General features: G+C 45.1%; 2 protein-coding genes and 1 long non-coding RNA gene across 3 annotated transcripts in view; all 3 read right to left on the reverse strand.

The window, feature by feature from the left end:
* LOC124286804 (sodium- and chloride-dependent glycine transporter 2-like) overlaps positions 1–23,494 on the reverse strand; it is a 144,031-nt gene that overhangs the window by 62,469 nt on the left and 58,068 nt on the right. The gene's annotated exons all lie outside the window — the stretch shown is intronic.
* Positions 21,059–21,857, reverse strand: LOC124286839. Its single transcript, XR_006901128.1, has 3 exons — positions 21,807–21,857; positions 21,539–21,611; positions 21,059–21,167 (listed from the first exon to the last, which is right to left on the reverse strand). It is a non-coding gene; the product is annotated as an uncharacterized LOC124286839 (long non-coding RNA).
* On the reverse strand, positions 21,857–22,773 carry LOC124286830 (myb-related transcription factor, partner of profilin-like). Its single transcript, XM_046723274.1, has 2 exons — positions 22,334–22,773; positions 21,857–22,122 (listed from the first exon to the last, which is right to left on the reverse strand). The coding sequence occupies exons 1-2, from the start codon at positions 22,516–22,518 to the stop codon at positions 22,053–22,055; spliced, it is 255 nt and encodes an 84-aa protein (XP_046579230.1). The 5' UTR covers positions 22,519–22,773; the 3' UTR covers positions 21,857–22,052.

Raw genomic sequence — 23,494 nt, forward strand, 5'->3', positions numbered from 1 at the left:
AAAAAGCAATGGCGGCCCCCATATCATTGAAGGAGTAGACAGCTTGGAACTAAGAGAGGTTATTGGCAATGTAATGAATACTAATAGTGAACCACTTATAGATTTTATGACAATTTCCAATTTATGCATGTTAACTGGGCGTGTTGGTACCCAAGGTACATACCTGAGCGCACAAGCAAAATCTGTTGTGGACTATGTTTTAACACCATACGAGCAGTGTCAACACGTGAAAACTTTGCAGTACATAGAATCAGTGAAATAATAAAAAGCGGGTCTAAACCCACCGCCAACGTTGCCAGACCATTCAGTCTTAATTTAGGTAATAGAAGATTTCTCAATATATATAAGTAATAATACAGGAAACACTAGAAGCTATATTTAGAATATATGTATATCATGATCTTTCCTAGAACATCTGGGTGCAAAAAAAAGCAAGTGCAGTAGTGTACAGTAGTACATGTTTTAGAAATCATAACAGGTTAACATGAATTTCACATCTACGTGCAAACTACACTTGACAACATCATATAACGTTAATATTTTGGAAAGAAGGTCGTACCTTTCATATTGAGTCAAGCTACATTAATTCTGTTGTTCTAATATACTCAGCAGCAGATAAAAACGTCAGTACGAATTCAAAATTAGATAGGCACTGTAATCAAATCATTACAAAAATTGACATAATAAGGGGATCAAAACGTTTTTATGTGTACAATATCTTGGCACATCAATGAATAACTCAGCACAATTTCAAGATATTACGCGAACGTTTGCAGTCCATCCAGACCCTCGACTTCAGTATCTAGTGTGACAACCACAAGCGGCAATAACTGCAGCACAGCGTCTATGCACCAATCGATTGACGAAGGCCATTGGCACCTGGAAGCACACTCCGAGAAAAGCCTGGCGCAATAAATCGGCTGTGTTCGGCCTTGGTATGACATTATTAAGTCTCCTCTGAATTTCATCCCAAAGATGTTCAGTTGGGTTTAAGTCAGGACTAAGGGCTGGCCACAGCATAATGTTGACACCGTTCTGCTGTAGGAAGTCCCGTGTAGCTCTGGCAGTATGGGCCCGGGTGTTATCATGCTGGAAAATGTTGTTCCGGTGACGTGCGAAATGTGGTATGACGTGGGGTCTGAGAGCTTGTTCGATGTAGCTCACCCGCTGTGATGCCGCTTCCTCTCCCTGGACCAAGGTTCTGGAACACCACAGGACCCACTCTCTGGTTCAGGCCTATTCCACCCCATACCATGATGCTTGCACCTACCCATGAGTCTCTTTCCATAACACATTGGTCTGAGTAACGCTGGCCACGTCGTCGCCATATTCTTGTTCTGCCATCTGCAGTTGATACGCAGTACCGACTCTCATCAGTGAACAGAACAATTATCCACTGCCTGTATCGCCAGTTACGGTGTTGTAGGGCAAACTGTAGACGTTCACGCCGATGACGAGGGGGTGAGGATAGGTCCGAGGTAAGGTCTACGGCAATGGAGGTTCCCGCTGTATCGGCGTATTGTATCGGTACTGATTGGTCTTCAGTGTGTTCCCGCTGTCTGGCGTGACGTTTCGGATGCCTGCATGAAGGGATTCTGTACATGCTGTCGAACAACATGGCGGTCTTGTCGTCTTGTGGTTACCCTTGGTCTGCCAGTACGGGGGCGATCATTTGTAGTGTTTGTGGCCCGGAAACGTTGCTGCAGCCTGTAGATGGTCCGAACGTTGACCTGGACGTGATTGGCAACGGCTTGTGCAGTGTGGCCAGCTTCAAGCCTTCCTAGCGCTTGGTTCCTCTGAGCTGTCGTGAGTCGCGGCATCCTGCTGACGTTGTAATGTGAATGTTTCAACCAGGTTTGGGGGTGCATTTTATAGGGCTGGTCCTTGTGAACAGCACGTGCAGCATGAGTTTCATGCAAAACATGAAGAACACCGCACCATCTCCGAGGTCAGGTTGCGTTTTTGAGACCATTTCCTGGGTTTAATTCTGAGTTTGGGAAGCAATGTCTTTGCTCAGGTAAAGTTGGAAAATGGGTTTACAGTTATACGTTTCTGCGAAGGAAAATTCCAAAATGACGTTTCTTTTGCTGCTTGGTATATATGATTATTGGGTGATACATTGTCTACACCAAATATTAGGAATTGTGTGCCAGTTGGCAAAACAGTTTTTCTGGACATTTCCAATAACGGAGCTGGATTTAGTCTCATTACACGACAAAGAAATCAATAGGTATATTTCATCACCACCCTGTTTATTTGCATAAATATTCTACGTATTGTTTACCATCGCCATTACTTGAAGCATAACATATGTAGAAAAGAAAGAACGTGTAACGCCAGTGGTAAGGAGGCGTGTATATTCATTAATTACTTCATAAATCAGAATGGGAATCTATGATGATAATGTAGTTTTACGTCTATTACGAAGTTGCTGACATCGGTATGTCAGGGATTTATTGCTCCCAGTGGATGCACGACTGTACCATTGCCTACAGTGGCGTAAAATAATATTTAGTGATTCTTTATGTTAAATACTAAGAATATAGCGAGCGAACATAAAATGTAAGATTATGCTTCAGTAATAACACATCCATGTGTATGCTCTTTGCTTTCCGATGCATCATGCGGGTTGTTCTTCGAGTGTAATCGTTGCATGATAAGAGGTTCTGGCTGAATGTGCATCTTCCGAAGATGCCGTTCTTTGTCCTCAGGACGTGATTGACCCCAGTCAGTGGATGGAAGGCTTGCCAGTCGGAGACGCTGTTAAATGCATAAAACTCATTTTTCAGTAAATTATAACTTAATAAAAACAGGTAACTGCGTCTAAATAGATATATATGGTTGGGTTTATAACTCCGCGTCATTCATAATATATTTATATCTTTTAATGTTTTAAACGCAATGTATACTAGCCACATAAAAAAACTGTGCATTGTCAAAATATTATCCCAGTTGATAAGTACGATAACAATGTCAAAGGTACATATAAACTTTAATGGAGGGATCATGAGACCATAACAAGTCGGGAGAATTTCAATTGAAAAGTCAATCACAATGACGTCACGAGTCCACAAGCGGGACAGGGGTCAAGCGACCATGTCACAAGCTCAAAAACGGGTATGTCCACCATCGGCATTGAGAACAGCAGTGCATCGACGACGCATAGAGCCTATCAAACGTGCAAGGAAGGCTTGTGGGATGTCGCGTCAGATTGTCTCAAGTTCTGTTGCAAGGTCAAGGACATTATCTGGCGGATGAGGAAGACGGCGTAGACGTCGATCCATCTCGTCCCAAACATGCTTTGGCGTGCTGTTATTCCACCGCAAATCATCACGGAACCACCACCAAAGCGATTCCTCTCCAAGACACAGGCCTGTGCATAACGTTCTCCCACGCGTCTACGTTGACGTCCATCACTATGGGCAATGTTAAACCTGGACCCATCTGTAAAAACAACATTTCTCCACCAAAACAAGGGTCTGCGGACATGATTTGGGCACCACATTCGGCGAGCTTGTCGATGACGTTGTGTCAGGATAGGCCGTATGGCGGGACGTCGTGGTCTGATCCCGTGATGACGTAAGCGATGTCGAACTGTGTTGGGGTGGATACGGCGAAGTCCTTGGATGGTTCGGGCAGTCATCACTGCAGTCTGAAACCTGTGGTGAAGATGGGTCACCCTTATCCATATGTTCTGTCTTGGCGTTGTTACACGTGGACGTCCAGAACGTGGCCGATCGATGACGTCATTTGTGTTCTGGTAGCGTCTCACCAGTGCAGAAATGGTGTTCCGGTGGCAGTGGAAATGTGCAGCCACTTGTCGTTGAGACATTCCCCCACGGACCATCCCAATGGCCTCATGACGTTGTGCAGACGTGAGCCTTGGCATGCTATGCATTTCAATAGCCGTTTAATTCTTTGAACGATCGTAAGGGCAGGGGTTGAGCTTTTCTAAAGTGACAGTATTGTGTGGCATTCATTTGCTCTGTTTCTCTTTCCCGGAATGCACGTGCAACAACGTATTGCACGTCTCAAGGACGAACCCACTGACGTCACGGAACGTGGCACGTGCATGCATGTTGGATACATGTCACTAATCTCTGAGTTTGAATCTTTATGTGTCTACACAGGTTTGATCAATTTATGTTTTAAATTTTTGTATGCACAGTTTCTTTATGTGCCTAGTATATTTATACATTTTAGACTGACAGCTAAAACTTTGTACACTCGCTAGCAGCTGCAGGGAAAGCAGAAGTGGTAATATTAAATACCCAATGGTAACTAGTTAAGTGTTAACACTTTGCATTGTTTACTCTCTATTATATGCTCTGAAATTGGTTACAAAAGAATATGGGATAATTTTGTTTTTATACTGTTCTTTCTGGACATGGTTTTAAGCAGTCTAAATATATTTGCTGTTAGTCTAAAAGTTGATCTCTTCACGGTGGAGCTGAAATATTGACGTAACATTTTTACTCACTATAGTATGTTTCGCTCAAAAGCGGACCGATGAATTGCAATCTAACTTGAAAACTCATAAACATATAAAACTCTGGTTGGTCTGGCGTTTTGATTATGATCAGCGTTGCATTGAGTATTATCTGTTTATTAGTTTTCGGTTTGGACTGCAATTCGTCGATCCGCTTTAGAACCAATCAGACTATAACTCTGCGTAATTAGAAGCCAAAAACCATTTCCATTATCATAAGAAATATCAGTTGTTCATTTCCGGCAATTCTAGACATATGTTTATGAATCACTGGCAAAAGTGACACGTGATATTTGGCCAATTGCACTTCATTATTGTCACAGACGTGGTTAAAGTGGAAGCGCCCTTCTCATATCTACCACAACCATTTTTGAGGCGTTATTACGAGTGTTTCAACCATGTACATACAATATGAATGACCTACTATGACCTATTGCAACATATATCGCGAATGTTTGTTCATATCCTGCACATCACGTTTCGTTACACATGCAAACCTACCTCAAGAAATGTTCCTTTCTGCTTGATGAGCTGGTATACCAACATGACAGGTATTGGCAATGTAATCACAACCGCCGTTAAGATTCCAATCACCTTTGCGTATTCAGGGTAGATGTACTCGCCATAGCTTGGAGGGTCGTAGACAAACAGGGAAAGAATCAAGGACGCCTGTGAGGGAAAAACAGTAAATTACTGAAGCTGTTAGAAGTAGACAGGTTGGCAGTTATATCATGGAATATCAGCTTGATATAAATATAAAACAGGAACTGACGCATGAATATAAAGTGGCAATTTGGTGAAACCACAGGTTCAGATATGGTGTTAACAGACCAAGAAACCAAGTCAACTGGGTTTCGAACCGAAGATCTGAGTGGCACAACTCTGAAGAACGAATCGTGAGCTGTGTGCAATTGTTGATCGTCTGCAACGTGCACATGTAGTGCTATTTACGTAGCCATTTTGGTTCCTGAAATACACCCATGTAACCCACAGTAGCCCAGCAATATCCTTCACAGTATCTCAGGAATACGCCTTTTCCATAATGTTCCCTAGTAACGAATAAGTTAAGTTGTTTCCAATTTTGAGGCCAGAGAAGTACAAGAACACATTGGTGGACATTTGGCCGACTATGCAGATTGTTTCAACGAACACCTGCGGAAAACCTTTCTCCATCCAGATGTCCAGGCTAGAGGTTGTACGCGTATAAAGGTCTCTTTGTACGTGCACAGGACCAACGCCACAATGACCAATGATTAGGTAGACGAAGCACTAGGGCTATTCTTCATACAACCACCAGCAAAGCAGTGGGTGAATCTATCGAAATGTCTATACCGTTGCATGTTGCTTGTGGACAGACCCCAGGGGACTATCTTTGTATTATGGTATGCGCACACAGACACAGGAAGAGTATCTGGAACACAACAAAGCCAATGTAGAAGACGATACTCGATGGGACCATGCCGTAGAATAGGCTACAGCTTATTTCGGATTCCGGGCATGTCCTCTTTTCCGAGGAGACATTTTGGCTGCTACACCTACATGAGTAGAAATAGGACCATTACAATGCTACACAAAAGCTCCCCATATGAGAACTATACTATCTCGAAGTTGTAGGCCAATGCAGCTACATCCCCAAGGTCCAAAGCCAGATACGCTGCTACGCACGAACAAACTAGTCACTTTCGAATGGCATGAAAAAAAGACCAAACAAGCCATCAGCATAGAAAAATCGAAATACGAGATAGAGGACGTACTGGAAATCGTAGTAGGTCGTACTATACTATGCGAGTTGAAGAAAGATCACAAAAGACGATAGGAAGAGATTTTGCATGCTGCCAATGCAGAAGAATGGCGTAGAGATGCATGGAGTCGTCTAGAGGCAATGGGAGAGGACTACAAACAGAACGGAGAAAAGCGAACAGAGGAAGTCCATCGCCTCGAAAAGATTGTTGCCGCCAAAAAGCGCTATGCAGAGATTTCGAAAAAGCACAGGAAATGGCCAAAAACGGTCTCTCCCTTCCCGGAACAATCAGCCTGTCTTGCCTTTTGGAAAAGAAATCCTGCCTAGAATCCGAAATCGGCTGTAGCCCATTCTATGGCACGGTCCCATCGAGTATCGTCTTCTACATTGGCTTTGATGGGTTGTAATTCCAGATACTCTTCCTGTGCCTGTGTGCGCATACCATCCTACGAAGATCCCCTGGTGTCTGTCTGCAAGCACCATGCAACGGTATAGACATTTCAATAGATTAACCCACTGATTTGCTGGTGGTTGTTTGACGATTAGGTTTTCTCTCGAGACTAGCTCTAGTGCTTCGTCTACCAAATCATTGGCCATTGCGGCATTGGTCCTGTGCGTGTACAAAAAGACCTCTATACGAGTACAACCTCTAGCCTGGACATCTGGTTGGAGAAAAGGTGTTCGTTGGAACAATCTGCATAGTCGGCCAAATGTCCACCAATGAGTTCTCGTACTTCTCTGGCTTCGAAATTGGAAACTACTTTGTTGTAGATTTTAGTTCGCATTGTATATCAATTCCAGGTTCCAACACTAATACAGACGTGGTTGCGTACACTACCCGTATTGTCTAGGATGGTAGGTCCCTCGCAGTCCATGGCGGTTGCAAGATCACATTGTTTTCGAGAGTTGCGTCTATTTTGGAGGTATTCCACGGGACTCTTCCTACCTAGGGTGCCGGAGAAATCGCTCGTATAGTCGATAGAATACAGTCCATAGCCATGTGCCAATAGAATTGTTCGAATTTGGAAATATTGGCTTGTATTTGCTCCATAGGTATTTCCGAGACATCCACTTTTGCTACGAATATTCCGAATATTGGGTCGTCTACATGTAGAGATTCCCATCGTGTCTTTGCTGTAGAATTGGTTTCTTTCTTGATTCTTCGTACAGTACTCCGTATTGCAGAGGGGGCATCTATGACGTATTGTAGTGTATGTAGGATTTTGGTTTGCATATAGCCCTCCTGTTGCTCGAAAGATTCGCGAACTCCACTTGCTATATTGGAAACTACAACAGATGCTGTTCCTTTTTCTCCAAAGGTACAATACACGCCTCCTTTTCTATAGACATAGTCTTTTCATCGAAGATAGCCAAATACATGTATATTGTCAACAAATGTAGGTAGACCTTCCAGTGGTTGGAGATTTGTTTTGCCAAGATTGCCATCGTCTACACGGGCAATGTCTGGTAGAAGATTGCCTCCCACAGTATTTTCCAGTAGGTGGTGGTATGCCACTGCTTTTTCGGCCCGCAAGCCCATATTTCCGTATGTTGCTTCTACTGCCATTCTAGTGGTTGGAATGAGTGAGTTAAAATTTATAGTCACATCGGCAATATTTCATCCATATTGGGACTTAAAAAGTTATAAATTAACAATAAACACAATTACATTATTAATCACCTGTCGGCGAAGGACAGTAAAACAACTAGATTAATAAATTCAAGACTAGAAGTTAGGTTGCTCTATATCTACTTGGGTACCGAATGTCAAATTTGAAAGTCTGTAAACATTGGGACCTATATGTTGAGACCTATATGTTGCTTTACCCCTATTGGGCTTTTGGTTCCATTGCATTTGATTTTTTGCTTTGTTTTCGCATTTGTCTCTATTTTGGTTGCCGAAACACACCTGTGCCCTACAGAACTTGAGCCTCCTATAAAACCAATGGCATTAGCAAAGAAGAGGAAAAGAAATCATGGAATTGGGGAGAGAACAATCCTGTCAAGGATTCCTTACCAAAACCAAAGAAATCATAGGAGTGGTGCAAAAACAAGTAATCATCTGAAGCTCGATTTATCTTCTAATATGTTTAATGCCATAAGCAAAGCACCAAACAATATTCTGTACAGAATAGAAAAGAAACATTGCTCAGTTACAATGTAAATATGGTAATCTTCTAGCATATCTCACATCATTACTTAAATGATCATCAAATTATCGAACGAACTGCTTCAGACGTTCGCGGCTGATCGCTAACTCCTCACGTCTCAGTTGGAGCAGCTCCTTCTGGATATCCAAGATCTCTTTCAGGGTGTCACGCTTTACCACTTCAATCTCCAGGATCGAGGAAATATCAGATGGAGGTTTAGCACTTTGGGCTGAAAAAATGACAAATATACATTGATAATAAAAAGGAAATTGCCAATGTTACCGAATATTGATAATTTGTACATGTAAATATTTCATTGATTTTATATACATATAATATTAAATGAATGAAATTATTTCATTTCATTATCTTGTTTACATTCATTGCACAAATTTTATTTTCATATAAATTTACATGAGGCCAATAATGTAAATATTACTTAAAATTACTTCAAAAAATTTCAATGTGAATTAAAATATGTTTGAATTTCTATTTGAACATATATATTTATACATCCAGAGTAGTATATACAATGGGGGTTTTGGACCAAGTCCAACAAAAGCCTCTGCAAAGCCTTATTTGGGAAATAAGGCTTTGGTCGGACCCTTAGCTCTTGCTACCATTACCCCTACTATAAAAAAGTTTGAGACGCTAGCGGGATACGAACTCCACATGTATACCCCACAACCGCGCCGCTTAACCGACTGAGCTACTGGGGACTTGGCTGAAGTATGTTGGTTTAACGGGTCTATCCTGGGATTGCATCATTGCATCATCGCTCCACGTGCTGCTATGCCGTGTTGACAGGAGGTAACACTGTGCCGTACGGTACGATCAATAATTCCGCTCTTACAAACACTCTACCTGGGCCATCCCTCAAGTAGTACAAGTTAGGCTCGTCGGCTTTCATGTCCACTTTATCTATGTTGTAAGTTTTGACTGACCATATAGGATCGGTGGCTCGCTTACGGCTATCACCCTCGTGTTCCCCCGGCTGGTATAGATACCTAACTAGGGCCCTATCTGGTATCTGTTTCTCCTTCCCATGCAATGGAGCAGCCGACTCTGCCACTATTGATTTTAGTTTGATAGCGTCTGCCGGTTTCTTGCCGGTGAGACGGGTGGCTTCATGGTTGATTGCCGACACCACCTTGGGTAACCTCACGACCCATTCAGTCGATCGTTTTCCCGGGGTTGCATTCTCCCTTGCATACTGATGCCCGAATAAGCGCTCAGCCAAAGTTCTATTAAATCTCTCAACTATGGCTTGGCTGCAATGGGCTCCAGCCGTGCCACGCCTGATCTTTGTATCGTGTTTGTCTAACAGGTGTGACACGACACCCATGAACTCCCGCCCGGGGTCAACTTGCAGCTCTGTTGGCCACGTCAGCGGACTGCGTTTGTATATGCGTTCGAATCCTCTGGCTACCTGGGCAGAATCTTTCACGGTCAAGGGTTCGGCTTCCTTGTAGCGACTGGCCACGTCCACTACGGTTAAGGCATACTTGTACCTCTTGTCGTGGGGTAGGAACAGTAGGTCTGCCTGGTGAACGCTATTAGGTATGTTAATACCGAACCTCCTTCTAGGCACGTAGCGTGGTGCCGGTAAATAGATCTGCCACAGGGCTTGTTTTTCAAGCCACGCTTTGGCTTCCTCCGGGGGTACTCGCGCCATTTTAGCCAGCTTATCTACAGCGCTAGCCCCTTTCCAGTACCCACGTGGGCTATAGTAAATAGCCTCAAACTTTTTCTGGTTCCGTGACATGTCGCCTACATACACCTATGTTCTTGGTTCAATTTTCTCATGCCCGTACGCGTACGTGTTTATCCCATCAATAGCTATCCAACGTTTAGTGTCCATAGGCGACAGGGACATCTTGTTTATTGTCAGTCCGTATATCCTATGGCCATCACTTCTAAGTGTGTTCATTTTATGTCTAAAGGTACGGGTCTTGAACAGGGCTTCCTTGAATCTGGCGTGTTTGATGTGTTGTTTCACCACGTACTTCTTAACACCCTTCCCCTTCCGGATCTCACCATTGTCGGCCTTCAGTATGGAAGTACATCTTAGGCCTCAAACCTATGTACTCGGCTATGGGCGTGCCAGCACACTCGTCTTTCATCTTACCTAGGACCTTTTTATTTACCGTGCTGTGTATGGCATGGTCCTTGGGGTAGTCGCTGGTGTCGTACAAATCGAGGTGTTTTTTCATGTCCTCATACACGTCCTCGGTTCGAATCTCCATCAGCAGGGAATCCGTATCAGTGTACAGCACTTCACACCTGTCGTCGTACTGTTTCTTAAGCTCGTTGTAGTAAAAGTCGTACATCAGGTGTTTGGATAAATCGAGGATGCTCATCCCCACGTAAACAGGCCGGTTGAATTTTATGTGGCTTTTCTTCATGTGTAGGGCAACTAGGTCATCGGTGAATATTTTACTACGGTTGAATGCCGGACTGGCTATCAGTCTCCTGAGCTTGTCTTCCTCATTCGACCGAACCAGCTTCACGGTCACGCGTTTCCTAAGGTTCTCCATAGTCTTACCAAACACCGAGTTGTTCATGAGCTTGTAGAGATTTTTCTCAAAGTCACTGGTGGCAAGCTTTCGGAGGTCTGTGTTCATTCTGATGTAAGGCTCCATCCATGGGCTCTGGTTGAACACGAGCACCCTGTGTATTTTGGTCAGCCTCATACCCAACGATAAGTACAGCTGTAGGTTGCGATAGTGAACGATGTACTTGGTCTTATTCATTAAGTTAGGCACGAGTTTTTCAACGTCTGCCACCCGCCCACCTAACAAGTTATGTTGGTACTCAGACATCCAGTCTGGGTTAACCCTCATACGTTCGGGGGCTAGGGGTAGCTGTTATTTGTGATGTGTGTAATGCCTTGGGGTATTCCAAGTCAACCTTGAGGATATAACCTTTGTTCGAATCTGGTGCGATGCTCATAACATCGACCTCATGTGACGCCCATTCGAATCCCCCTGTGGGTAGATACTGGCTCATAGCCCAGCCGTACAGGTTGTTGGCATCGAGGTAGAGAATGTGATTGGTTGGCTTGCTCGGGTCGTAGCCCTTCCGCGTATTGATTATTTGCTTCGGCGTATCGTTTGGTTGCCATGGAAATCCCGCCTCGCAAGCCTTTCTCAATGAATAGGTGCATGTCATAATCTGTAAGCAATTCCAACTTAACTCCGGTCTTTTTAAGCAAGGCATCCCACGACAGACCTGGGCTGGTGTAATACCATGCGGGGTCGAGTTTATACTGCTTGAAACATGTCCGCCTAAACGTCTCAAACACGTCGGCTAACAGCAGTACATCTGACCTCAAGTACAGGTCGTGATAGTCACCCAGATTCTCACAACCCAGTTTATTCCATACATTAATAGCGTGCGAGTAATCGTCTTGGGATATTTCCGAGTCTGTCAGATTGCTGTAAAATTCTCTGATGGGGGGTAGTCTGGTCTCGGCGAACTTGGTCCAACTATCCATGTACTCATAGGGGTACACACCCTTCCTCATCAACAGGGGTCTAGTCTCGGCGTCTGTGTATCGATCGGTAATAGGGAAGGTATCATTGGCCTTGACCAGACTGTCGAGTGACGACAGTAAGAATTGAACTGAATCTATGAACCTAAGGCCGTTTAAGCTGAAGGAGATGTATCTCTCCATGTTGTTGGGGATGCACGTTATATTACCATCGATTTTCGCGATTGCCTGCATGATTAAGTGAGAGTCGTACCCTCTCAAGTTGTGAAAGACCACGGGGATGTTTATTGTCTTAGGGATGATTCTAAGCTTGAGGTTACACGCGCTGTGAGCGGCGCCTCTATACTTACCGGTTACGTGGCAGTGATCTCTTACCGAATCACCGTTAAGTGGTGAGTCACACACGTGGCAGTTAGTGCTACAGGCGTGAGCTAGCCTGTCGGCTTGGGTCATACGCATGGGAGCGACTCTATACAGTGCGTTCCTAATAATTTTTTCTTCCTCCCGCAAACACTTAAGAAACCTTGGGTCTCCCTCACTGTGTCGTGTATATAACCACGAGATAACCACGGCAGCAGTTACGCCTACAGCCAACAAGAGTCGGGTCGGGTGAGTCCCCATGATAATTTTATGTTGGTTACACCACCGTTTTTTACCGGCAGCTACTCTCTTAGGATTCTTCTGCCTGGTGACTGTGGGTGGTGTCTCCTCGGGAGGGTTCACCTCTGAAGGTGGGGTCTCCCCCTAGAGGTTTCCTCCAGTTGGGGTTCCCCCCTGGGGGTTTCCACCAGGTGTGGTGTCTCCTCCTGTGCAGCATCCATCTATACTATTATTATTATTTTTCCTCTCAAATTGGCAATGCTTTGCCGTGATAATCGCCGCCGTCACCGGGGCTAACAACATACCGTATTTGTGGTACAGCTGGCAGCTAATAGAGCTCAAGGCGTGTTCGATAAAAGGGTCTTTCTCAAGGTCTTCCCACAGGTAAAGCCGGCGCTCCGGGGGGATGGGAAGAAAGTATGACGCAATACCAGTGTATATCTGGGTCATAGCCGATCCTATTGTCTTTGTCATCTCTGCTCCGAGCCGGGACTCGTATCTAGCGTACAGTTTACCGATTTCTTCGGCTGACATTTTGTGAATTTTATCGGGAGTGTAGTCTCCAAAGTAATGTTTGGCTTTGCCGCCAACAGCCAACGCCACCAGTTTCTCTCGCTTATCATCGTCCACTGGCACCAACAGTTGCTCTAGCAATTCCTCACACTCCATCTTATAATGTGATAAGTAAGTTTTAGTTTTAACTATATAATATACGATATAGGCGAAACACAGAGAAATGAAGGTTAAGTTGCACACGACAAACACTTCAAATACCATAGCTATAACTAAATGCTAAGTATTTATACTAAGCATTGCTAAGCTTTACTTAGCTTTGCTAAGCATTAGCTTAGCTTTACTTAGCATTTGCTTAGCTTTACTTAGCATTGCTAAGCTAAAACACCCTATAGGCCACGGGTTGGTCGGTCTTGAGCACGAGCTTAGCATGTTTAGTTTCAGCGAGCTGTTTCTTCACACGTTCCCTATCATGTTTGCTCATCACATCGTTCTCTCTCAAACACTCCTCGAACGAATCTCTGTCCTTGCAGTGAAATAAGGCCACCCATCGCGTCTGCTCCCTGAGGTCTTTCAACACCGAGTTGAACTTCTGCGTTAGCACCCAGACGCTGTGATTTGCATGCCGGCCGGAGAAGGCCAGGTACGATAGCATATCTCTCTTTTTTGTTATCTCGCGATTAGCGCTGCAGTCGTCCAGTATGAACAGCGTCGACTCCCCTTTAAATTTCCCGTGAAGAGCTTTCAACCAGTCCTGCAGGTGTGTTCCCGGGTCGACTTTGTGTACGTCCGGGTCCGTGATCACCCAAGGTCTTTCCGTGTACGTTTTATTCATGCTCAGAGTAGGGCACATGATAACGATGTTGTCGAACACATCCTTGTAGTAACCCTCCAACATATCCAGCACGAAAACGGTCTTCCCACAGCCAGTCTGCCCGCACACTATGGGTGGGTGTGGGTCGCGGGGCAAATCAATGCCGCCGGCAGGCAAATCAGTAGATGGCCTGCACGAATCTCCCATTGTCTATATTAACTTGCGCGTCCATAATCACGTACAGATATAATTTCAACTTGCCCGCGAGTTGAGCCTTCTTGGTAATCTGGATTGTTATCCCCTCGCTGCCGTTGTCGATGCGGCGACCGCTACCGTGCAGTTTATCGTCATCCGTGGATCGCATGTCCAACCATAGGGCGTACTTGGTGGTCAGGTATTCACCGATCTGAGCGGAGGATAGGTCCAGGTCCTTGGTTATGTATGGGTGTTGTTTGATGGCCGGTAGCTTTTTTATCTCATCCCACTGCTGGTATGCCCTCATACCATGACTGAACAGCTGGTTGGGCACGCCCTCTATGGTCACTTCCACCTTTTCAATCTCGGGGTTGAAAAACTTCTCGCTGTCCCTCCGGAACGGCTCGTAATCCTCCACTGGGACGACTAGGATACCTTTCATCGATCGCGCCGGCACGTTCAGGTTGATATTCCACACAGTGTCGCTCTTATCTCGCACGACTGATCTATGCCTCAGTATATGCGATCGTACAGGATGGCCATCTTCCCAGAGTACTGGCTTCGAACCTGCCTGGCCAGCTCCGGGCTAGTGACCATGTCGAACTCCAGAGAGATGTTGTCTATGGCGTAACTGGCCTCATCACCATTCGGCGTACGCACTACTTTGCTGTAGTCGTTAAACGTTAGCTCGTATTCAAGCCTATCACCCAGCATGGCCTGGTAAAATGGCGCGTGCCCCGTGAGCAACTCGAAGTCGAGCGGCACGCAGAACCGGTTCCCGTACGCTTAAGCGATGGCCTTTTCACCGTCCGATAGCTTGTCTAGCTGGTCTTGCGTGAAGCTATACCCAATTCGCAACCGGGTCGATTTGCTGATACCCTGGTACACGTCATTGACACGTTCTCCCTCGCTTTTCCAGAGATCCCCGTAGCAGTGAAACACGTCGCTGTCGTCGATGCTCAGCACCTCGTTACCGCTGATCTTGATGGTGGTTTTCTTGATGATGGCTCGACCTACGTTCCGCACTAGCTCGCGTTTGTCGTTGGTGGAGGTCAACGTGAGGTTGAACGCAGTCGAACCGTGCCTGGTACAATGAGGTCATTCTCGCCAAGGTTTGGAAATCTAACCAGCAGCGTTTGGTTCTGGTCTATCTTGTTGGGATTGTTGGTGATGGTCACCGACTGGCGCACGGCTCTGACGCCTAGAGGCTCTCTTGATCTTCGGAAGGGATCTAGTTTTCTACCATACATTGTTATATAAATGAAATATATAAGTTTTAATACTAAATAATGGCTGAATACATACCTATGGATGATATGTGGGATGACAGTGCCCAGGCATTCGAGGATGACACCACATTCACTGACCCCTTAAGTACTGAACTTGTACAGCCTGCTGTTGACGATTATTACGACGCAGTTGAAAATAGAGACAACATCAAGCCGTTGGGAAGGGACTATGCCAAGTTTACCATCGATAAGAAGGGCACGCTGCGATTGAAGGCTCACCCGGGGGTCGATATCATAAAAAAAGACGGGAAGCCGTATGCTTTGTCAACACTCACCAGTCGCCCTGGTGGGGGTCAGCTGATCCGTGATGAACTAGGCTTCATAGATTACGGCGGCGCGCGGCCAAAGCTTCCCCCAAAGGTCGTCCAAGATCTGTAAGCAGCCAGACCCAAAGGCGATGAAGGTGATATACTAGCGTGCTAAAGAAAGCGTCGGACAGTATCGAGAAAATATTGACCACGTACCATGACAAACCCTTGCGGGTCTCGAATTTCCCCTGAGGGAACTGCGAGGCCTAGGCAAAAACCTTGAAACATGTATGCCGGAGAACTTCGTGAACAACATGGGGAAACTTAACGAAATCGATGAGCACATCGCTCGCGAGAAAATAAAACTCACCCGGCGGATGGTGATATGAAGCGTCGTATCGAGGAGAGAATAAAAACTTGGAAGACGAGAGACGGACTTGGTTGGAATCCGCTTCCTCTAACCGGGAAGCCCTCCGATCACAGATCAGTAGAGTACGGGAAACCATCGATCGAGTCCTAAATGAGGACACCACGCTAGCTAACAGGATTCGGATCCTCTTCCGAGAGCAAGGCATCACCATCGCCAGCATTCTGACTGCATTGGGCTTCATCATATCAACCCTGGTCGTGTCATTAACGCCTGCCGGCGGCGGGGGTACCCCCACGCCTGCTGGTAAACCAAGTGGTGGGGGCTTCAAAGCCTGGATAAAAAAACTCGGGGAGGCCCTGGCTAAACTGGCTGGTAAGGCCGCCGAAGCCCTGCCCGGCATCCTGGGTAGCATCGTCTCGTGGCTGCTGGGCGCTCTGGCTAAAACTGCCACGTGGCTCAGTCAAAACCTATGGGCAGCCATTGTCGCCATGGTGGGTTTGGTGTGCGTAGCGGCTAAGAAATTTTTAACCAAATGAGCCCCAAAGCTACCCCACCAACCACCAGGGCTGTTTTACGGTCGATGTGCTGCTGTGTGTGTGGGGGTGACCCCACAGGGGGTGTATGTTGAACCCTAGGCTCCGGGGGTGGGGTGACTATACCCGTTTCACGTGGTGGGACGTGGGGGATGTTAACATCGGGGTTGACGCCCAACTTTTGGCCCGCCGTGGCTATGACTATTTCGTTGTTGTGGCCCACCACTTTTTTTACTCTCAGTTGCATATCGCTCGGAGCAATGTACAACCCCACGTCGAACACGTAGTCGACTTTCGACCTGGCATATTCCAACATGTCTTGGTAGCGTTTGATGGCACTCGGGAGATCAACTGGAGCATTGATAGCATCCTCAACGTTGACAACGAACTGTTTCTGAGCGTCGTAAGCAGTCCCCTTACCGAGGATGTTGGAACGCGTTTGCGTCTGCGCACCCAACAGCGCCCACACGTACGTTCGAATCGAGTCGTTTTACCTGTTTAACCCGGCACGAGTGAATCCTTTCGACGTGTCCAGCATGAACTTTTTCCAGTCATCCGCTGCCCCCTGCTCGAACCTCCAGACTCGGTAATCCTTACTGTTGTCGAAAGCCATGTAACGGTCATCCCACTCGTTCGTTGTGACGTGATGATACGACTTGTATCCCCATTCTTTCAACTTCTCGCTGGCATCCACGAGGTGCATGTTGTGAATGATGGGGATACCCAACCCGTGGTTCGGTCCCGGCAAACGCCAATCCGTCTTCGTGTTTAGTTCGAATTCGTTGCAAATACGTTCGTAGGCCCGCCTTTCGTACTTGTTGTTTACTGCGTTCCATGCGTTGTCCTGTGGGACGGGCTGATTTCTTTAAGGATACGCCTGACCTGGTAGTACACGTGGAACGTGAACACAGACTGACTCAGCGGTCCACGCCGAGTGTCGGTTAATGTTACACCACACCCCTGTTGTAGCGCACCACACGGCGAAGTTGAGTTGATTCTGCCAGAACTGCATCGGGTTGTTGAACCAAGCATGAACTACCTTAGCGTTAGTCACCGAAAATTTATACAGGCTGAACACATCTAAAAGCTGGGCGTTGAAATACATCCCATCAGCGACCGCGATCTTCATGGGTGAGAAATCTACGTCCAGTTTAGGGTAAAACACTCCTAGGGAATACATTTTAAAACTATTATATAATGAGCATATATACTCTAACATGTACATAACACTTCCAGGAATAACGAGCGGCGAGGCTGTTCAACTGACGCACGCGATCGATAATACGTCGGGTCAACTCGAAGTCGCACTCTGCGATATCACCTACCTACCGCAATGGACTAACATCAACGCCAGCAACAATAAGCTGTTCGTCAGTGGAGCTCGCAGCCAGATAACTGACGGCTACTACAGCGTGTGCTGGCTAAGCGACGAGGTCTTCAAACCCCTGGGAGCCGAACTCAAGATGAACGACTCAAACGGTACAGTGGTGTTAATCAACAACGGAAGAAACTCCTTGAGACTCGGCCAGCCATTGGCGAGGACACTCGGTATGTCACCTGACGAGATAAAACCAACAACTACCGTCACAGGCATGAAGTTACCCGACCTAGTACCGTACCGTGAGCTGTACATTCATCTCGGTCAGGTGAGCACAACGTACAACATTCAAGGGGGTCACCCTTCCACTATACTGAGAGCAGTGCCGGTTAAAACGGAGAAATACAACGACGGTAGAACCGAGTCGTTTTCACCGCGGCAGTATAAGAGGTTGACTCAGGGCAACATCCCTGAGCTGATAATATCGGTGTTAGATATAAATCATAATCCCGTCAATATAGGATACCTCAGCTTAACGCTTCACATAAAATGACCAGCGCACAAGGGCCCGGGGGTGAAAAAATGCGTCAATGTGGGGATCTCCGACCTCGGGGACACACGCGGATTCGACGCTCCCGGAGTAGATGGTAAATTGTACGCCTTACAACTGAAAAACAACATTTACAAACGCGTTGAAGTCCCCTCCGGTGGAGCCCTAGGTGATATAGTAGATACCACAAGAGCGACAGTCAACACTCGGTACACCCTAGTCACCACCGGGGATGATAAATGGATAATATACCCATCGTTCGGGGGCAAACTGTTCGACTTAGACGATGTTGAGAGCACTACCGTCGCCCGAAACAAGCCATATACGCTCGTCTTCACCGAAGATGACAAGTGGGTGTTGTTACCAGATAAAGACGACTGGTTTCTCAATATTAGGCTCGGCTCCCCCTACGTGTTCACGGATAACAAAGACAACCACCTAAACAAAGTCGTTAACAACGGAACCCTGCTCGTGGCTTACGTCCCGACTCAGAGACGTAGTGTAGCCATCAGCCCAGTCGCCAGTATGGCAGCCCATATGCTATCGAGTAAACCGGGCATGCAAAACGTGACATTGCAGTTGGTGTCTGAATTCGAAGGCGTGGTCACCATCCTGGAGAGTCTACCGGCGAACTCAACACTGATCATCAAAGTCTACCTAGGGGGAACCATCGGGGAATGAGGTCGAGATCGTGAAGGGGGTCAAACTCGGGTGGGTGAAACGACACCAGTATCACGTTTGCACAGTTTACGTGCGGGTGGGTGTCGGCTCCAACACCAGTCTGCAGGGTGTCACCGTGATCGTGGAAAACACGATATCACTAACCAAGATCTTCCTACCTGACAACATACACTTCATGGGGGTGAAGTTCACCCCTGAACTATTATCAGAAAACCAGTTGGAAACTATATCGTAGTAGTATTATAGCAATGACCAGTCATCGTCCCAACACTACGCTTAATGACCTAGGGGACACGGAGGGATTCGATCAGCCTGGTGAGGAAGACACCTTATACATCCTGCACTTGAAAGACAACGTGTATAGGCGGATGTCGTTATCAGATTTTAAAGAGCCCAAATGGGTGATCAACGTGACCATCACCGCACCTTTTATCTCACTAGACAAATATGGCTATGTCTCTGAAATTAGGAACAACGGTACCTTGATCACGTCTTTCATTCCAACTGAAAGTATGATAGTTTCTAACTCCGAATATTTGCTTAGGGACACCCTGTTAATTTCATCCAAGCAGTCCCAGTTAAAAGCCACCCACCATGATACCATAGCAGGGGTTAGGGGTATGGCCCCAGAATCCACACTCATCGTAGAAGTCGCTCACAATGGTAAGTTTGATGATTCGGACGGTGTTGACCCACCCCCAAACTTGCAACTTTTACCCGGTGTAACAATACGTTGGGGTGACTCCTACGCATCAGATTTCGTATATTGCCGTATCGTTATACGATTGGGGGACTCCCAACAGGGATTACTACCCCCCATAGTAAATGGCTATGGTGTTGATATAGACCAGAAGTTACCTATTGACCCTTCCCGTATCTACACATACGAGAATCTAAGTTTTATAAGCCTCAGGTACGTTGACCGACTATTAACTGAAACCCAATTAAAATATCTTTTGTAATATATATTATAGGATGGGGCTATACCCAGTCGTAGAGGAAGTAGCGAAGACCCTGGAAACCGTAGACGGGTTCCGTTTGAGGCAGTTATGTGATGTGAAACGCCAACTAGAACAAGACCACGACACGCGGAAAGCACTATGTAAGAAGTACCATAGAGCTTTCAATATCGTGGACGGTGTTGATACTGCCCTTATGACAACCAGCATGGGGCTGGGGGCGGCAGGTGTTGGGTTGTTAGCTACCATCGTGGCTACCCCCATAGTGCTAGGCATTGAAATAACAGCTGGGGTGGCAGGGGTGTTAGGGTTGGCGCTTAAGTTTGCATCACGCAGACTGCATCGTAAGGCATTGAAACACGACGAGATCAGGGTTCTGGCCGAAGCAAAGCTGAACACGGTAAGTGAGCGTATATCCACGGCACTCACTGACAGTAAGATCTCAGAGGAGGAGTTTCGTTCAATCCTCTCTGAACTCACAAAATATAACAAAATGAAACAAGAGATTCGTTCAAAGTCTCGTAAGTCTGCTATCAGCGAGGACGAGAAAAAAAAGTACATAGAACAAGGGGTGAAAAAAGCCCAGCAAGCCTTTATTACAAACACCAAAGAGATCATAGGCGATTCACATTAAACTGTTTCATCGAGGTCAACGTGGCATAGTGCCCCAGGATAGACCCGTTAAACCAACATACTTCAGCCAAGTCCCCGGTAGCTCAGTCGGTTAAGTGGCGCGGTTGTGGGGTATACATGTGGACTTCGTATCCCGCTAGCGTCTCAAACTTTTTTATAGTAGGGGTAATGGTAGCAAGAGCTAAGGGTCCGACCAAAGCCTTATTTGGGAAATAAGGCTTTGCAGAGGCTTTTGTTGGACTTGGTCCAAAACCCCAATTGTATATACTACTTCCAGTGTCTGTCTTGGAAAATGCTTCATTTCTACTGGAGGTGTGACAATACACATGTCAATACACAGGTTTGATGGACATGTCAAATTTCAAATACCATGTGGTTTTCTTGATCTGGGTAAAGACCTGTCAGCACTTGTCAATATGACAATGCTGTCATCAGTGGTGAGGGTAGCAGGTGAGGTAACTGTACATGAATTTGAGGTGGAGGTAGTGTTGTCTAGTGCATGGGTGAATGAAGCCGTAGAAACTGGCAGATTGGCTGTAATTTTTGGTGTCTCCACTAGGGGTTCTTCTTCACATGTGGAGCTTGTGCGAACTGAAATTAAGTCATATATATATTCAATAAAATCATTACAGTATCTCTTTGGCAAAATGTTCTGCAAAAACACTTTATTGTAAGTACTGCATTATGGGATAAAAGAGGATATGTTAATATCTCATATGAATACCAAACATGTAAATCAAGACTTCAATTCTATCATATTTCAACAATTAATTGAAACATGGCAAAATACCCAATTGAGTTTGAGCGAGGTGGGTACAATGTATATGGTTACTCAAAGGAAAATTATGACACCAAATTGAGATGAACACAAGCGAGTACATAACTCAATGACCAAATAGTTATCTGTAGCTCTGCAATCATTATATTACAATATATATTAATGTTACTGAGATACACATTACCTTCAATGATTTCCTCTGTGTCTTATCCCCCAGATATACCTTCAAATTGGCATGAAGGTATCATGGCCACTACCTGAAATGCATAGATACAAATGTATACCTACTGGACATAATATCATTTTTCGTAGAATAATTTATAACAATGAACAGCATATTTAATTGATTTGAAAACAAAAAGTATCATTATATTAAATTATCAAGCTTATTACTGCAGATAAACATTATTATTGATGGTACTATTTCAATAATAATCACTTCAGTATAATACCTTGTGTTCCACTTCGCTGTGGGATTCTGGAGGGCATCCCCCCCAATTCTTGGAAATACCATTTTGCATAAAGCGGACACTCATCGATAAAATATGTATTAATCTGTAAGTATGACCAATTATAATACCATAATAGAAATAACTGTATACAATATAACAAAATTACATGCAATTAATGAATGCATATAGCCTAATTGAACACTGATGAACATTACAGAACATTTTCAAAAACCCCAAAAACAATTACTACCGGTAATCATTCCACTTTTTGCGGACCTGTAGGCTACTCCTTGGGACAGTGGAATTTGCATTTAACCTGGAAACAAAGAAAAACTTGAAAATTATTGAAATAACATATTTTAGACACTGATATTCTATCATGAAATCTGTGTTTTGTATGCAAGGTAATATTTGTAGGCTATTTTAAATTTATCCGCAGTGATGCTTTAGATAAAGCTAAACATTAATATGGATGATATATTGATACATTAACTGACATTACAACAGACAACACTGCGAGCAACTACTTAGATGCGATAGCATCCCACTCCTTCATCTTCGAATGATTTGTGACGGTGCTGGAGAAGAATGAAAACAGGACATGACTCCTGAGCTTCACTTCATCAGCAATGATGGACAGTTCATACGGGGAGAAGTTTGTCTGTCTCGCCCGTTTCTTCGGGTTATTACTATCACCAGACTGCTGTGACATCACGTAATGTAAGGCTGCAATAAGTCGTCTGCAGATGCGAGCAAGGGAGATCACTCTGCGGCGTAACTACGGAAAATCCCTTACTTCAACACAGAAGAGTTCCAACCTTAGCTAAAGTTGCGGCGTAAAATCCGTCAGAGATAAGGTTGGCGTAAGGTTGTTTCGTGAAACGGGCGTAACTTTTTTTTAAGGTTACCTTAAATGCCAACCTTAGAGATAAGGTTAACCTTAGTAAAGGTTGCTTTGTGAAAGGAGGCCCAGTCCTTGTTATACCCATTAATGCCGAGCGCCAGACAAGGACCAACAAATACCATATTTTAACGTCTTTTGGTATGACGTGGTCGGGGATCGAACCCGCGACCTTCCGCTCTCCGGGCGGACGCTCTAACCACTACACCACGGAGGCGGTCCTCATGTATGGTGCATTTTAGCGATTCACCACATACGTAAGTGTAACGTTACGTTTTTTGTTCAACGTTTCTTTTTTTGCAAACGTTTTGTCGTCGGCAACCATTTCCCTACATGTTGGGATTCAGCATGGAATGGTTTACGTCAAATATTTTCCTAAAATTCAATTTTTGCCTATGTCAAGTTTCTTTTTTTGAAGAGTATATATTGTAACGAATCAGTTATTTCGATCTTTGACATCAACACCATATATATTTTCAGTTTGAAATCTCTTTCATTCTGTTGTCATGGCAGAGATTTCGTATGAAGGTGCAATGGCTTTCTCACTTTATTATAAGTATCGAGAGCCTTTTAAGTCATATTGACTGGTGTGCTGCACACTCGTTGAAACGTATGTGATACAAGTTTATAGTGTCTTTGAAAATCGCTTTAGAGTTCACACAGTGTTGTCCAACATGCACTTACTGTAAAGTAAACAGATGAATTTAGATGATTCTCAAAATGAGTCACTTGACTTTGGCCTCCGATTTTCATGTGGGTTTCCAAGAGATTAGTTGTAATTAAGAGC

This window comes from Haliotis rubra, unplaced genomic scaffold (genome assembly GCF_003918875.1).
Source record: "Haliotis rubra isolate DU_JTF1 unplaced genomic scaffold, ASM391887v1 Scf1102, whole genome shotgun sequence".
NCBI lineage: Eukaryota > Metazoa > Mollusca > Gastropoda > Lepetellida > Haliotidae > Haliotis > Haliotis rubra.

Excerpts from the sequence above, each read along its gene's own strand:
- LOC124286830 (XM_046723274.1), bottom strand. The coding sequence starts at position 22,518 with ATGTCACAGCAGTCTGGTGATAGTAATAACCCGAAGAAACGGGCGAGA. Across the intron at positions 22,123-22,333 it reads TGGGATGCTATCGCATCTAA|GTTAAATGCAAATTCCACTG; the intron begins GTAGTTGCTCGC and ends CTTTGTTTCCAG.